This window comes from Cryptotermes secundus, unplaced genomic scaffold (genome assembly GCF_002891405.2).
Source record: "Cryptotermes secundus unplaced genomic scaffold, Csec_1.0 scaffold321, whole genome shotgun sequence".
Classification (NCBI taxonomy): domain Eukaryota; kingdom Metazoa; phylum Arthropoda; class Insecta; order Blattodea; family Kalotermitidae; genus Cryptotermes; species Cryptotermes secundus.
This window is the reverse complement of record NW_019721009.1, coordinates 1,207,283-1,222,355: the sequence shown is the minus strand read 5'-3', so window position 1 is coordinate 1,222,355 and position 15,073 is coordinate 1,207,283. Positions and strand designations below refer to the sequence as shown.

The window sequence follows — 15,073 nt, the reverse complement described above, 5'->3', positions numbered from 1 at the left end:
AACTGAGCTGAGTTAATTGAAACGGTTATAATTACTTGCAGTTAAGAGTTTAATAAATCCAGTTGCCAGTCGAAACCCCGCCTATAGTCATTCCATATTTTGTATTCATAATGGTATATTTAGTTTGTATTTAGCAATTATTTGGACAGACTGCTGCCAAAAAGGCTGTATTACAGCGGTGGGGTTTAATGCAAATTGTGTATATGGTAACTGTGATAATTCTGTTCAGTTCACTCGCTTGTGTGAGGATGGATTTCAAAGCATGAATACATAGAGATATATGTACCTATCAGCCGTGGATTTTAAATAAAGAAGTGTAATTCTTATTTCTCCAATCATAAACATACATCCACCACTATAAAATTTAAAAATATTATTATAAATACTATTCAGAAATCCTTATGATACTTTTTATCACATAGAATCATTACTTGCTCTTTTCCTTTTCAGTACCATATTATACAATAGGAATAACACTTAAATACTGTATTGATTGCTAATTAGTGTCTAGTGATCATATACTTGGTTCCTTAGAAAAAGTGCAAAATAATTCAATATTTTTAGCATTGAAAGTATGCTTAAATAATATGTTATCAACAGTCAACACTTAGCGCCTCAACTGCTAACACAAAGCATTTTGGTAAGGAAAGAGTGCAGATATACTATGATGGAAATGGACGAAAAACATGGTCACTACAGAAATAAACCCATCAGACTGTCGATCTTCAAGCAGAATTCTGAAATTCATCAATAGCAAAATGTTTAGCATGTGCAGCGACATCTATGAACTGCTTTCGGTACTAAAGATGATAACAGTGACTGAATCTTATCCACAGAGAAATATTTTTCACCACAGTACTTAAGACTTTGAGGTATGAATTTCTTCTAAATTATATCATCATCACTGGCAAGACAGCTCTTTTTGAGCCAAAGCCTTCCTTAGAAGATTCTGCCAGATTGTATCCTGTTTTCACTCCTTCAGATTTCACAACAGTAATCTTTTACAGAGGAAGGTTGTCAGCCTTGTATTCAACCCCTAACCTACAGGACCGGTTCTCTGTATCTGTCCCTTGCCAGTGACAGGGTGGTCTAGGTATATCCCCAGGAACCAGGTTTCCTTTTTGTCACCTTCTATGACTCACAGGGTGAAAGTATTCTAAGCCTGCTTCCACAAAGGGATCTAAATAATATAGTACAGAAGAAATGAAACTTTATCCATGTAAATAAAAAAAGAATTTTGAACAAGGATATGAACTGCAATCACAAACAACAGAACACAACTTTCTCCTCACTGAAGCAGCCTCAGGTATCACACAGGCTTCATATAGTACTCAGTAAATTTCAAAATATGTTTGGCTCTTCTCTACTCTGGCCATAGTAGGAAAGAGAAAACTGAAAGAATATGGACAGGAGAGTTACGTTTTATGTATATTAGAAATGTAAGTCAAAATGAGTCTTGTCCCATCTTGGCTCATACTGACACAAAAATACCTGTGTCCATTCTTATTCTGTGGAAACCAAATAAGATTACAGATATTCTTAATTTGTAGGATCCTATAGCATTAAATGCAGACATATGATGACCTTGGTGCCAACATAACAAATAACAGATTGTTGAATTTCAGGTTCAATGCCACCGTTTCCATGGAGGAAAGTGAATGAAACGGCCCATATATTACATTGGGATGACTGAAGGTTTCATTTCAACCTCAAAACATCAAGCAAAAGGTCAAGACCAGTCAGTCATGTATAATGGAAGACAAAAATGTTTTAACTCCAATGATGAAAATCCTCAGTTCACAATTAAGATATCTGAACAAGATATAGTGAAGACTGAACAGCCAGAAATGAGGAATGGAAAGAGATTTTACCAAGATTTATTTCTGGACAGGTGGATATGAGTGAACTGGGATATACAAGCAAAACCACAACTAATCCATTCCATGATGCATGGAAATATTTCTGCCAAATCAGGTTCTGTAAGTCCCTCAAATATTGTACAATGTTTTCTACATATCACTTCCGTTAAAAACAATCATTTAGGAGAAAAAGCATAAAAGTAATGTTTATTTTCTTAAAATTAAATTTTGTTGCATATATATCTGTACTTAGAAAGAAACTATTTATTAAACCTGAAAATTATTAACAGTGGCAGTGCAGGTGTTTCCATCTGTATCCAGCTTTATGTGTGCATAATATACAGATTGATTACTTTAAAACAATATATTAACTTCATATATAATTAAGTATGTTAGCAGATAATTCTTAAGCTACAAAATATATTTAAAATCAGACGCACATAAATTTGTGTAAAAGCCATTTTATATAGAAAACTGTAGGTATAACTCTTCATTTGCACCTTTCCTTTATGTCAAATCATGATCCTATTATGACTAATTAAACAGCGAATGTTGTTCACACAGAAATTTGGACTGCCAGCCCAGTTCATTTGTCACTGCCACATCAGCTTCACCTCTGAATTCAGCACAATGAATGACGCATATTTATTAACATAGCACACCCTAGTGTTATGGAAGAGACATGCTCCTGAAAATCCAATTTCTTCCACACACTGCAATTTTATAAGTGCAAATGTGTTCCTACAGAAGGGTTTACAAACTACACTTGTAGTAAAAACATGCTGTTTCAATTTGAGGTTCTCACAGAGGAGGTTATGAGAGTTCTATCGTCTGGGGCATAATGCCATGCAGTCCACTGAAAGTCAGCCGACTTTCCAGAGAAACATGTCATCTTCATCTTCATCTTCAGGGTCGAAGAATCTCTGCTTGCCAGCTGTTTTCAGGCTCGTTTTTTACCCCGAAGATAAAGGTGACAGATTCCTCTGAAAAGTTGGTTGATTTTCAATGGACAGCATGGCGATATATCCCAGGCTGAATCAAGTTCTACACCATATATAAGTCCTTTCCTTCACATGCTCTTGTAGATTTACTACTTATGCATGAATTTGATGGCCTCTTTCCACACACCTTAAATAAGGATAATGGAACACAGTCAAGAAAAAGTTGGTAGCAGAAACCATGCTACAGCCAAACCTCAAGATTACTGATGCATGCAGACAGGCTAGACAATGCTCAGCGACATTTCCTGTTATGTCACAGATGCAAGCATATATGCAATCACAATTTCTTTACTAATAACCATTTCTTACATAAATATCTTTGACTGAATTTCTTGTTGCCATTTTATGTTTAAAAATATTTGAATACTTAAACTACACTTTCTTAAGGGTGAAATTCTGTAACCTGATCATCCATAACTCAAGGGCAGACTGTATGTCAGTCATATTCCTGCCCTTTTCATTATGATGAATTCAGTGGTTTGTTTTTGGTGTTGGCACAATCCAAATGGGTTTGGGATTTGGTAGCCACAACTAGAAAAGGAAGTGGCACAACGGGATGGTGGATGCAGTTTACAGTATAGAAAACGGAAACATCTGAGCTATCATGTAACAAAAATGCCTATCAAATGGTAAAGGCTTTGCTAAGGAATACTTCTGATAATCTTGACACATTTTGTTGAACTCTAGTAATATTTAGTTAATTCATATTTCAGAGTACTTCAGTGTGAAAAGCAAAAAAATATTCATCACAACTTTCATCTTCTACTGTTTTAAATTCAGTAAAAAGTTATTTTTGTTTATAATTAAAAACTCTGTAAACTTTACAACTTTTTTGAAATGCCAAATTTTCATTAGTGTGAAAATTTACATTATAGTCTTCTGGGTTTTACTACTGTGTAGCCTCACAGGTTGTTCACCATTGTGAACCCTGCAGACAGAGGCATTCATGACCACCCACAGCTACACATCAAAATCCAGATGGCCATAACCTAAGTTGATAACTTTCTTATTGCAGCAACTACAACTAAGGTATGTTTACCTTCTTCACATCAAAATTCAGTTTAAATATATATCAGAGTATGCCTAAAAATTAATGCATGATAAGCTTTTCTAGCAAAAAGAAATAGTAGCATACCTATGCAGAGCTTCTATTGTCACTATTTCACCTATCCTTTGCACTGTAAGGATAATGGTGGACTGGTGCGTAGATCACAGTTCAGCTTTCTTTGTACTATGAGCCTGCTTACTACATATTTAAAATATAAGGAATATACATAAGTCCAGAATTTGTATTATTTGCCTTATTCCTTCAGGGGGTATGTGGTAACTTAGTTGGTTGAGGCACTATGCTACAAACCGGAAGGTTTGAGTCCTGATGAGGTGGATTTTTTCAATTTACCTAATCCATCCAGCCGCACTATGGCCCTGGGGTCAACTCAGCCTCTAACAGAAATGACTACCAGGAATGTTCCTGGGGTGTAAAGGATGACCAGCGTGTAAGACTGACAACCTTGCCGCCATCTGTGAACCAACTGTGGGAGCCTCAATTTCTCACAACCCTATGGGCCTTAACAGCCTGTTACGGGGATAACTTTACCTTTATTTTATTCCTCGAATACAACGATTTCTACTAGAGACTACAAGACAGTGTTTAACTACGTTTTCCATACTAACATCATTTCCTTCAAGAGTAATTCAAATTCAAACTCATACTGCAGAAATACTGTTCAGGTTTACACTATATGAAACAATTTACTTTTAACTGGAGGCATTTGTAATGTTTTATGTGCATATACTTTCTTGGGATGGGGGGGAGGGGATACAAACACTTATCTGTTTTCTTCTAAAAAAATCCTTAAGGTTTTCATGGCGATGGTAACATTCGGGGGGGGGGGATACAAACACTTATCTGTTTTCTTCTAAAAAAATCCTTAAGGTTTTCATGGCGATGGTAATATTCTGACGGTGGTCTTTCGTGTTATGACACCATGTGCCGTGTTTCTGTGGGTAGATACCAACATTCTGGAGTAACATGCTGCCTCCACCCTCAGAGTTGGAGTACACAGGGCAAGGAATCAGTTGGGTTATGTAGCCATGTTTTAATCAGACTCCAGGTAGAGTAGGAGGACACAGAGCCCGGCATAGGCTAGCAGGAATGGCAGAGAGGAAAATGGCCATTCTCAGGACCAAAATATGTTTCTCTTCAGGGTAGGAAAATTAATTTTTGAGAAATTATGGCACTTTACTGGGCCCTAAGATCAAGAAGTGAAAAATACCTGGCTCATTAGGGAAGAAACAGAGGTTGGGCTCCAACATAACAACATGAAGGGCAGGACACATTATTCTTGAGAAGGTCCTGGAAGTTTCTTATCCACTCCCTGAACAAAAGAAAGAAGGTGGTTCTCTCCAAAAGTAAAATAGTTATCTTCTCCTGAAATGATATTCTTCTGCCTGTTCCCTCAACGAAGAAGAGAAAAGGGATTGTTTTTGGCTTCCATTTTCCATTCACAGGGGCCCTAAAAAGGATCATCATCTCTCAAAATTCAATTTCCCTTTTGTGACAGAGAAACACACGGTGGCCTCTAAAAGGGCCATTTTCCTATTCACAATTCCTATTGGTCCAGACAGAGTTCTATCTCCCCTTCCCATCTGGTGGATCTCAACAACCACCTTCTTTGCAACCTGGCTCTATAACCTCACCAACTCTATGTCCCATACATTTTACCCTGAAGATGGAGGCAGCATATTCTTCCTAAATGTTAGTATTTATCTACAAGAATACATGATGTCACAGTTCTGCAGACCACAAACTGGTAAACAAGTCCATCATCTCAGCTTTGAAAATGTTGCCTTAATAACTGATTGCAGCCTCAATATTTTTTTGTAAAAATATTTCAGTAATTTTCAGACTGGACTTTTAGCAGTTACTATAGGATTCTGACGATGGAGTATAAGACACTGATATCTTGGGTTTTTGGACTTTACCCAGTGATTGAGGCTAGCTCTTTCTAACGGACCCAAGAGAATAGGTGTTTTCCTTCACCTGAGGACGGAAACAGATCCAGTTTCTGAAACGTTGTGTTTTTATTAGTTACCTTAAAAACCAGGACGATGGATAAAGTCCAAAAACCCAAGATATCAGTGTGGACTTTTAACATTTGTAAAATTACATAAATATTTTGAACAGAATACAGAAACAATATATAAATGATATAAAATACAGAAGTAATATTATGCTACATGAAAATGAATGAAGTAAAATTGAGGGTAAACGGGAGGATAACATTAATGGGAGCTATTACAGAATATTACTTCCTATTCAACAGGTACTGATGGATACAATAGCCAAAACTTAAAGCTGACCACCTAATTCCATAACTCCACCACCCATAAATGTATAGATTTACCTCCACTCCCCAATGTGTCCTCATGGAATGGCAGTGAAGCAGAGGAAAAAGTTTTCCTTTACCTTAACTTAGGAATATATATTGCCAATGAGAATGAACTAGTTCAGGTCATGTTCAATGCTATTAGCAGCAGTAAATCTCAGAGTTCTATTGGTCAGTTGGGAGTAAAAACATAAAGTCATTAAAGTGAAACAAACTTCCTACTCTGTAACCAGAACTGTACTAGGTCAGAGGTAAAGTTCAAAACTGAGTATGTGGTAATGTGCTGTCTAGTCAAGGTTATCAAAAACACCAGGAGGCAGTGGCACATGAGTGGCACAATGGTGAAATAATGACTGGTGAAAGAACTTAGAGAACAACCTGTTCCAGCACCACTTTATCCACCACAAATCTCACATAGTCACCAGTGAACAAACCCAGGCCACTACAGTGAGAATCACTACACTAATAACTAATGAAAGCATCTGTCAGAACAGAATAAATTCCAAAACAATTTATTCCCACAAACTTATCGCCTTTTTGCACACAAATCACACCAATTAAGCTTAAGATTCTGCCTTAATTAAACTCCCAGGCATTCACATTCTCAAAGAAGTTGTAAAACAGTAACAGACACACACAAAATTATGCATACAAACAAATATTCTTAGAATTAACACACTATTCTGTAACCTGCAGGTGTGCACATATTTCCTATCAATCTAAGAGCATCTTAAAACACTAAGAGCCAGACTAAAAAACAAAACACCTCAGGTGAGAGTTACCAATTTTGTTAGCAAAACGACAATTTAAACATCTTCATATACATAGTAATAGCCTTTTGCACTCATGGTGAACCCAACACGCCACTGATAGGGTACTGAGAGACGAATGACAATATGATGGGCAAATAAAAGGTATGGGGAAGGAATAAGAAAGAAATACATGCTGAAAACACAAACAAATGGGGCGCATGGACTACCATTAATAAAAACATCACAGAAAAAAGAAGGAAAGAACATGGAAACAAAACACACAAAAAAAACAAGAACCTACAATAACTGAAAGGCCAAACAAATTATACAGAAATAACTTTCATAAATGCACTGAAAACATAATCAATGTCACTTTCACAAATGACGAAATACAACTAAATCCTAAATGAAGGCCAAAAATCTTGTATACTTTACAAACGTAAAGATTGGGCAAGGCACTAGCATAAAAACTAATGATGAAACAACATCCACTGGAAAATAAATGCCTCATACCACAAACAAAATTAGAAACACAAAAGACAGAACTCAGCCACAATATAAAAAAGAAAATTAACAAAAGCCATTTAGTCATAACAAAGGTAACATCAAAGTCACACTATATGGAGATGATTACAACAAAGTCACACAAAACAATGTTACAGAGCTATCACATGACATGCCAATCACAGTGGTCAAGCGATCTAAAGCATGAACAGTCTCTGCCTGCTTAAACACCGGGGTCATGGGCTCGAATCCCACTTGAGGCATGGATGTCTGTGTTTGTGTTGTTCTGTGCATAGGTATAGGCCTTGCGACAGGCTGATCCCCTGTCCAAGGAATCCTACCGACTGTGCATAGGATTAAAAAACTGAAAAGTGGCCAAGACCCAACAAAGAGCTGTAGAGTCATAGCTAGACAGATAGATATACTGATCACATGACATTACTGAAAAACTACAAAAGGCAATAAGGAATATAACTAATACATGCAATCTTATAATTAACAAAAACCTGAAATGGAAACACACAAATATCCACCTTCAATCACAACACGCAGCACAGTACAATAAAACTACACAAGAATCATAAACAAATCCAATCAATTGTTAACTGAAAAGACAGCCCCAGCTAGAAGCTAGCAAAACTCGTTAGCATCTCCACTAAAAGACAGGATACAATTTGTACAGATTGCCTAGTGTTGTTAGGATAATGCAATTGAAGAAGACCAAGTAGACTGTTGTAGCAGTAACAGTCTAGAAGAGTATTTGAGAGGTGCTTCATTTGAATGTCAGCAAGCCACCAGCTATCCAGAATGTTGCTTCTGTGGCTTTCCTCATTTCCTCCAGGAAAATCCCAGAGCTACGCTGCAAATGTTTCCTTCTGAATTCCATTTTACACTACACATTGTACGTACTGACAGCATTGTGAAATAACCCATATCAGAATCTAGGATGCCATGAGAGGCTGAAAAATTCAGCTCAAGTGTGGAAGACAAAGAACACATACACATTTCTGGTATGGAACCTACTTGGAAAATGGTCATTTGAATGAGCTTTTGTATCAGGAGTGTCAAACCATGGGTCCTAACACCCACAGTTGCTAACACTGCATTTTGCACTACATGCAATATAGAAACAAGAAACTGCACTAAAGCCTCAGCTTTAGCTGCATTAAAACCAAAATATGTTCTTCTATAATGATTCATCTCCAAAGTGTGAAATTCATCTTGCAGGAAGATTTATCTCATGTGTGTGATAACCTTGACTAGGCAGCACATTATCACAACCTTGGCCTCCATGTTTGGAGCTTCATTGCTGACTGTCTGACTCGTTACAAAGTTAGTAAATTTATTATTTACGACTTTTTCTGTACCAGGGATTACATCTATTTCTCATCCGGAAAGTGTGCACTGAAAATTGTCTATGCAATGCTACTTCTCACAACCAATATGTTCTGTCTGCCTCAAACATCTCTGTAGGCACATACTCTGAACAAGCAAACTTAGAGAGCTAAAGTCATGTGTGTTGCACATTTCAAGTATGGCAATTCACATCTAGTGACTTTCTGATGATGATGTAATGATCTGTCAGTGGCTCTCAAACTCTGTGAAACCACAGCCCAGTAAATTCTTTTTTTATATGACAAGGGCCTGGTATAATTGTTGCCAGGGCCCGTTACCAGGCAGCGGTCCAGATGTTGAGAAACACTGATCTATGTCATTATCTGATCATGAAACACCCTCAAATATGTTTTAGACAGTTTACTGACCTACTGTGGATAAACTTATTTATCCAATAAACTTAACTTATTCATTCTGGACCGTCACACAAGTAAACTAAATTACAGAATAATTGTTAACACCATCCTGTGTGATTTGATCTGTTGATATTTACTACCTTTACATGTTTCGGTCAGCTGGCCATTTCAGAAGGCACAGATCAACATGTTCAGGAACTACTGTTACAGAGTTCATTAATACATACGTAGAAGTTTGTCTATAAAAAGTCATTTACAATTATCTGGATTAAAATCTTATTAATGACTAACATTTAAGATATTGAACCAATAAGTTTGGCATTCTTGTGCCTCTTCTGTTAAAATGGAAAGCTGTGGTATTATTTGGAGTTCTCAGATAAATCTCAAATAAATTCAGGGTTATAGAAAAACAATGAGAGCATACAATACTCATTAATATAATTGCAGATTAACATCAAGCTTAAAAAGGAAGCATGACTGTGAGGACCTCTGAGGACTCCGAATAACACCCCAATATTCCATTATAACAGAAGAGGCACAAGGACACAACCCATACTGGTTTAAGATCTTAAATATTATACATTAATAAGATTTTAAGACAAATAATTCTAAATAACTACTTTCTATAAAACTCCTAAGTATGTATTACGAACTTTGTAATAGTAGTTCCTGACCAAGTTGATCTTATGCCTTCCCAAGATGGTCAGCTGATCAAAACATGTAAAGGCAATAAATATCTATAGACTGAATCACACCGGATGGTGTTAATTATTATTCTATAATTTCAGAATGGATAATTTTCAGTCAAGTGTGACATACAAGTTTACAACACTTCAGTCTTTTTCACCTTACATGTTTCGATTCAAAAGAAACATCCTGAGAGGCGCAACACTACGATCAGGAAACACTGTCACATAAGATGTTTTAACCATATGCACTTAAGCTATACATAATGCTCAGTATATAAATTTGTTGTTATCATGGTTGGTTTGGTGTTTTCATAGCTTAAGTGCATATGGTTGAAACATCTTATGTGACAGTGTTTCCTGATCGTAGTGGTGCGCCTCTGAGGATGATTCTTTTGAATCAAAACATGTAAGGTGAAAAAGATTGAAGTGTTGTAAACTTGTATGTCACACTGGACTGAAAATTATCCACTCTGTAATTAGTAGTGTGATGGACCAAAATGAGACAAATCAAATTATTCTATACTTTATTTACCCAAAGTAGGAGGTAAGTAAGCTACGTTTAGGTGCTAGAATTTACTACCCAACTTCTAAATACTAAACCTCTAATATGTAATATGCTTGCTGCAAAATAATAAGCTGTTGGTATTTCAGATGACTTTATGAGTTATGCTTCATTGTAAAATAAACATTAGACTTAACTAAGTACTTTGAGCTTCAGAATATACTATACAGCTGTAGTTATAGAAATATAATTTAAGAACAATTACTTTTCATTTCAACAATAAAATTTAAGTTATTATTTATTTGATTTGGATGGTGCCGTATGATGTAAATAAATTTCAATAATTTATTATTTTTAGAAAAGTGTGGAGTTAATTCATTGCATCACTACTGAAGTGTTCATCATACAATCAGAATCTATACTTTATCAATAAATTTCAAAACACCCTGCCTCCAAACCTCCCCCCTCTAATGAACATTAAAAGAAAAAAAAATATGTTCAAGATACAGCAGAAATTATGTTCACTCACTTGGCTGAGCAAAATTTCATGAAATAATTCACACTCGCTAGATTTCTGTGACAGCAGATGTTTATATATTTGTGCCCCATTTTTTAATCACTTGATAATGATAACTAATTTCCTTAGAATGTCATTCGATAACAATATCCATCTTGCTTCAATTACAGTATATCCTCGATTTAGAAGACTAATTATGGGGTGAGGGGTGTCTGATATTGCCAATGTCCATAAAATAGCCCCTGTATGAAACCGAATGTCTAACCAAAATTCCAATTTCTCAAGCATTTCTAACTTTTGTTTCACACTCAAGTTTTGTCTTTTTCTTTCTGTCCATGGTATATTAATTAAAAAATAATTTGTAACACAGAACAAACCAAACACAGCACAACATAAATTTAATTTGCAATAGAACAATCTATGAACTACATGTTACATCCGCAGCACGACTGATGAAGTGTACACACAACATATCGACCACACTATTATGGTGAAGTACCAACATATTAACCAGAAAATAAAGGGGAAGTACCAAAGAATTTTGCCTGTTAAATCTGAAACCCATTAAACTAGGGTGCATTAAAGCGAGGATTTACTGTACTGTGATAATCCAATCTGCTGAAACAAGTTACAGGCTGTGTATAACTGTCATTAAACAATATCAGAGTGTTATATGACTCACCCAGCACTTCTGCGTTGACCTGGATGTTGCAAGTGTACATGGCTGCCATGAGTCGCTGTGGCTGAGCCTGGAATGCCCTCCTACAACCTTCTTTAACTGCTGACATCATCTGTCCTGAAAACGGTCCATAGGGTTGACTGCCGCTTGTAGTCTCACTGAAAATCAAATTTGATTCTAAGCAAATCTTCAGCAATTAAGTCTCGCATTACAACTGATTTCAGCGTTCTTCCTGCAGCTTCAGGCATCACAACATTGTGGGTACTCACAGCACTGAGGAACTACTCAGAGCAAAAATTATTCATAATGGTAATAAGTGAATTATAGCATCAGTTATTTCTACAGTCTTACAGGCAACACTAATGTTCTATAAAACTTATTAAAAGCTATTCACTTTATAAGTTTCATGCTACATGTTTTGACCAGTGTGGTCATCATCAGGTACTAAAAATTATGGATGAGGAAACTGCTTTCTTCTGTATCAATGCTTAGGTTGTTAATATATAGTACCCTCAGTGGGCATGTGTCTTTGTGAAGGCGAGTTGTATTCCTTCTGTCATGTTACGTTGTGTTCAAAGCACATGAAAACCAGACATTCAGCATAACACAACAGTTGGGAATACAACCCATAGAGGGGAGTGGTCAGCCTCACACTCCTGCCGCTTTACATACAGGGAAAGGGCCCCCAGCACCCACTGGATAGGAGGCGGGGTGGACCTCAGAGACAGTCTGAACACCGTGGAGCAAAGAAAAATTTTTTGCCACAGCCCAGCACTATATCAAGTGAGGTATCCTGGCTCCTCCATACACTTATGAGATAACTGTATATCTCAGCAGTTTGCTTCAGTAAATAACTTAAATAATTAAAGAGATACATGTTTTGTTTGCTTGTAACTTAAAATGTGAACAAATGGATATGGATGCATACCTAGTGGACAGTAGGTCTAGTTGAGATTTGTCAGCTAGTGTCCAGTCCTCAACAATAAAGCAGACACCCATAATGGGTTCCTCACACAAAGGTCCTGCCAGTGTTGCCAGCTGGAATCCATTAACAAAACTGCTGTCATACTCAAGGCGAGGGTCAGAGCCATGCAGCCTCTGCCATATTGCTGGACGGTCATAATCAGATACTCTGTTCAGTAATACATTAGGACCACATCGCCTTGGGCCTACACTCCAAATTTGGTTTTCTGCACCTTTCCATTCATCACCAGCAGCAGAAAATGCATCTTTCAACCTCTCTTTCAATGTCTCAATTGCTTTCAATGTTCTTTCTGTAAGCACCATTTGATTTCCACTTGTGTTATCTGAAGGAAAGTCTTCAGACTTTTGACTGCTCTGTTCTTCTGTCTGATGGCCAGCTTTAAAGTGAAGATGTTTATCCATTGCTTTAAGAAGTTCTGTGTGAGCCTCAAGAAGACTTGTCACTTCAGTTGGAAGAGGAGCTGCACAGATTTTCACTGTAGACTGTTTGTTAGGTGTGCACATAGTTATAACTTCATCAGTATTTTCTGTGTCTCCATCCTACAACAAACACACAATAAGGAGTTCAGAGCAGAACACATAATGTCTACTTCCATACTGCTTAGAATGTTAATGTTATAGATACATTACTATTAACACTGTTCTTTCGTGTACCAAAATCTTCTTGGGCAATGAGCCTTCTCAGTGTTGTGTTACAAACCAACATTTCAGAAACCTCCTCCAGCTCCATCATCAGGGTCTATGTGAAGACCACATGCCCAGATATTGCTCCACCCTGCTGTATAGTATACTAAGAGGCATTGATTTAACAGATATCAGTGACATATTGTTCTCCACAACATCAACCCTGCTAATAGTGACAGAGAAGACCTCTGAAATAGTTTCTAACTCAACACTGACATGGCTGAGTGCCTGAGAAGGCTTTAGCTCATTTATTTGCAGTGCAAGCTTCATATTTGTCATTTCATTTTATTACATTCTATTTCTATGAAGAACTTATTACTTAATTACTGCATGGCCATGTTATTTTACATTCTTAAAAAAAATTACCTTAATAAATTTCATATATATTTACCACATATCATTTGAGGACATTAAATTGTCAATATCATGTCCCCTCACAAGTCTGAGCATCAGTCATGTTGTTATTAATGAATGCATGAAATTACAAAGTACAACATTGGGATAACTTGCAGTACTATAATGTTCATAACAAATATAATAAATATCAGTAAACAGTTTTAAAAACTGAAATGGGAGGACACACAGATAGATGCACATAAGGCTTCATATGTCTTCTGGACATGGTACAGTTAAGTTATCCCTGTGCTTAATTAATTATGCACTATGCCATGAAGACATATGGGGGATGGAAGGTATAGCTCCACCAGTCTTAAGCTCAGCGCTAGAGGGAAATAAGTCATCAGTTTCATGCCTCAGTCACTTTAGCCTTGGGGAAATCACCCCTGATGCCCATTGGAGAGAAGACTAGGTGGGAAAGAGAAAACACCCCTGCCATTCTTGGTTGTTATGTTTTTGGTATTGCTTAATTTCCTGTTCCTGTTGTTGGTTCATTTCATATGTGGCTTACTGTTAAAATTTTCATCTACCTCCAATATAAGTATTATTTGCCAATTTTGATTAGTTAAAGATACATACATGCACATATACAGGGTGCAAATAAATATATGTTACAATGCTGTGGTAGATAGATGGGTTCAATGTGATCATATTTTGTTACTATGCCCATGTCCGGAAACACTTTGTTTAGGTGCTAGGGCCTCTGAAATGTGAAGAAGGACACCCTTACCTCTTACCTGTGTGGCTTACTGGTGACATTTACCTAACATTTCTCCAAGAGACCTTACCCGAGCTGCTTGAAGTGGTGCCTTTGGAAGTCCCTTGTGAAATGTGGTTCCAGCATGATGGCACCCCAGCACACTGCACTAATGTCGTCTGTGGGAATTCGGATGAAACTTTTGGCAACAGAGGGATTAGATATGGAGGTCCAATAATCTGATCCCCTCACTCCTCTGACTTGACTCCACTGGATTTCTTTCTCTGGGGTTACATGTAAAGCCTGGTGTATGAGACTCTAGTGGACACATATGATCTTGTGGCAATAATTTCAATAACAGCTGGAACCATCTGGGAAATGCTGGGAATCTTTCAAAGAGTTGAGCATAACATGACCAGGCAGTGCAGAACATGCAATGAAGTCAGCGGCTGCCATTTTGGGCAAATTTATAACGTAAAACGATAACATTCCCTAAAACTTATGCATCCTCTCAGAAACTTTTGTGGCCCTTAATGCCAAAAGGAAGCATTTCCAGACATGGGTGCATTAACAAAATATGATCAGATTGAACCTATCTACCAAAAAGCATTGTAACATACTTATTTACACCCTGTATATACACACACATACACACACAAATATAATTTG

General features: G+C 36.9%; 2 protein-coding genes across 4 annotated transcripts in view; one reads left to right on the top strand and one right to left on the bottom strand.

Annotated features, from left to right (window-relative positions):
* Positions 1-4,235, top strand: part of LOC111874999 — a 94,546-nt gene extending 90,311 nt beyond the window's left edge. The window contains exon 6 of the mRNA XM_023870997.2: positions 1,626-4,235. Coding sequence (XP_023726765.1) covers positions 1,626-1,693 — 68 coding nt within the window. The 3' untranslated portion in view covers positions 1,694-4,235. The remainder of the gene's footprint in view (positions 1-1,625) is intronic.
* Positions 1-15,073, bottom strand: part of LOC117282029 (elongation factor-like GTPase 1) — a 442,127-nt gene that overhangs the window by 396,540 nt on the left and 30,514 nt on the right. For all 3 annotated transcript variants that reach the window (XM_033755736.1, XM_033755739.1, XM_033755737.1), the window contains 2 exons: positions 12,572-13,167; positions 11,647-11,801 (listed from right to left, as the gene is read on the bottom strand). In XM_033755736.1, the coding sequence (XP_033611627.1) occupies positions 11,647-11,801; positions 12,572-13,167 (751 nt within the window). The remainder of the gene's footprint in view (positions 1-11,646; positions 11,802-12,571; positions 13,168-15,073) is intronic.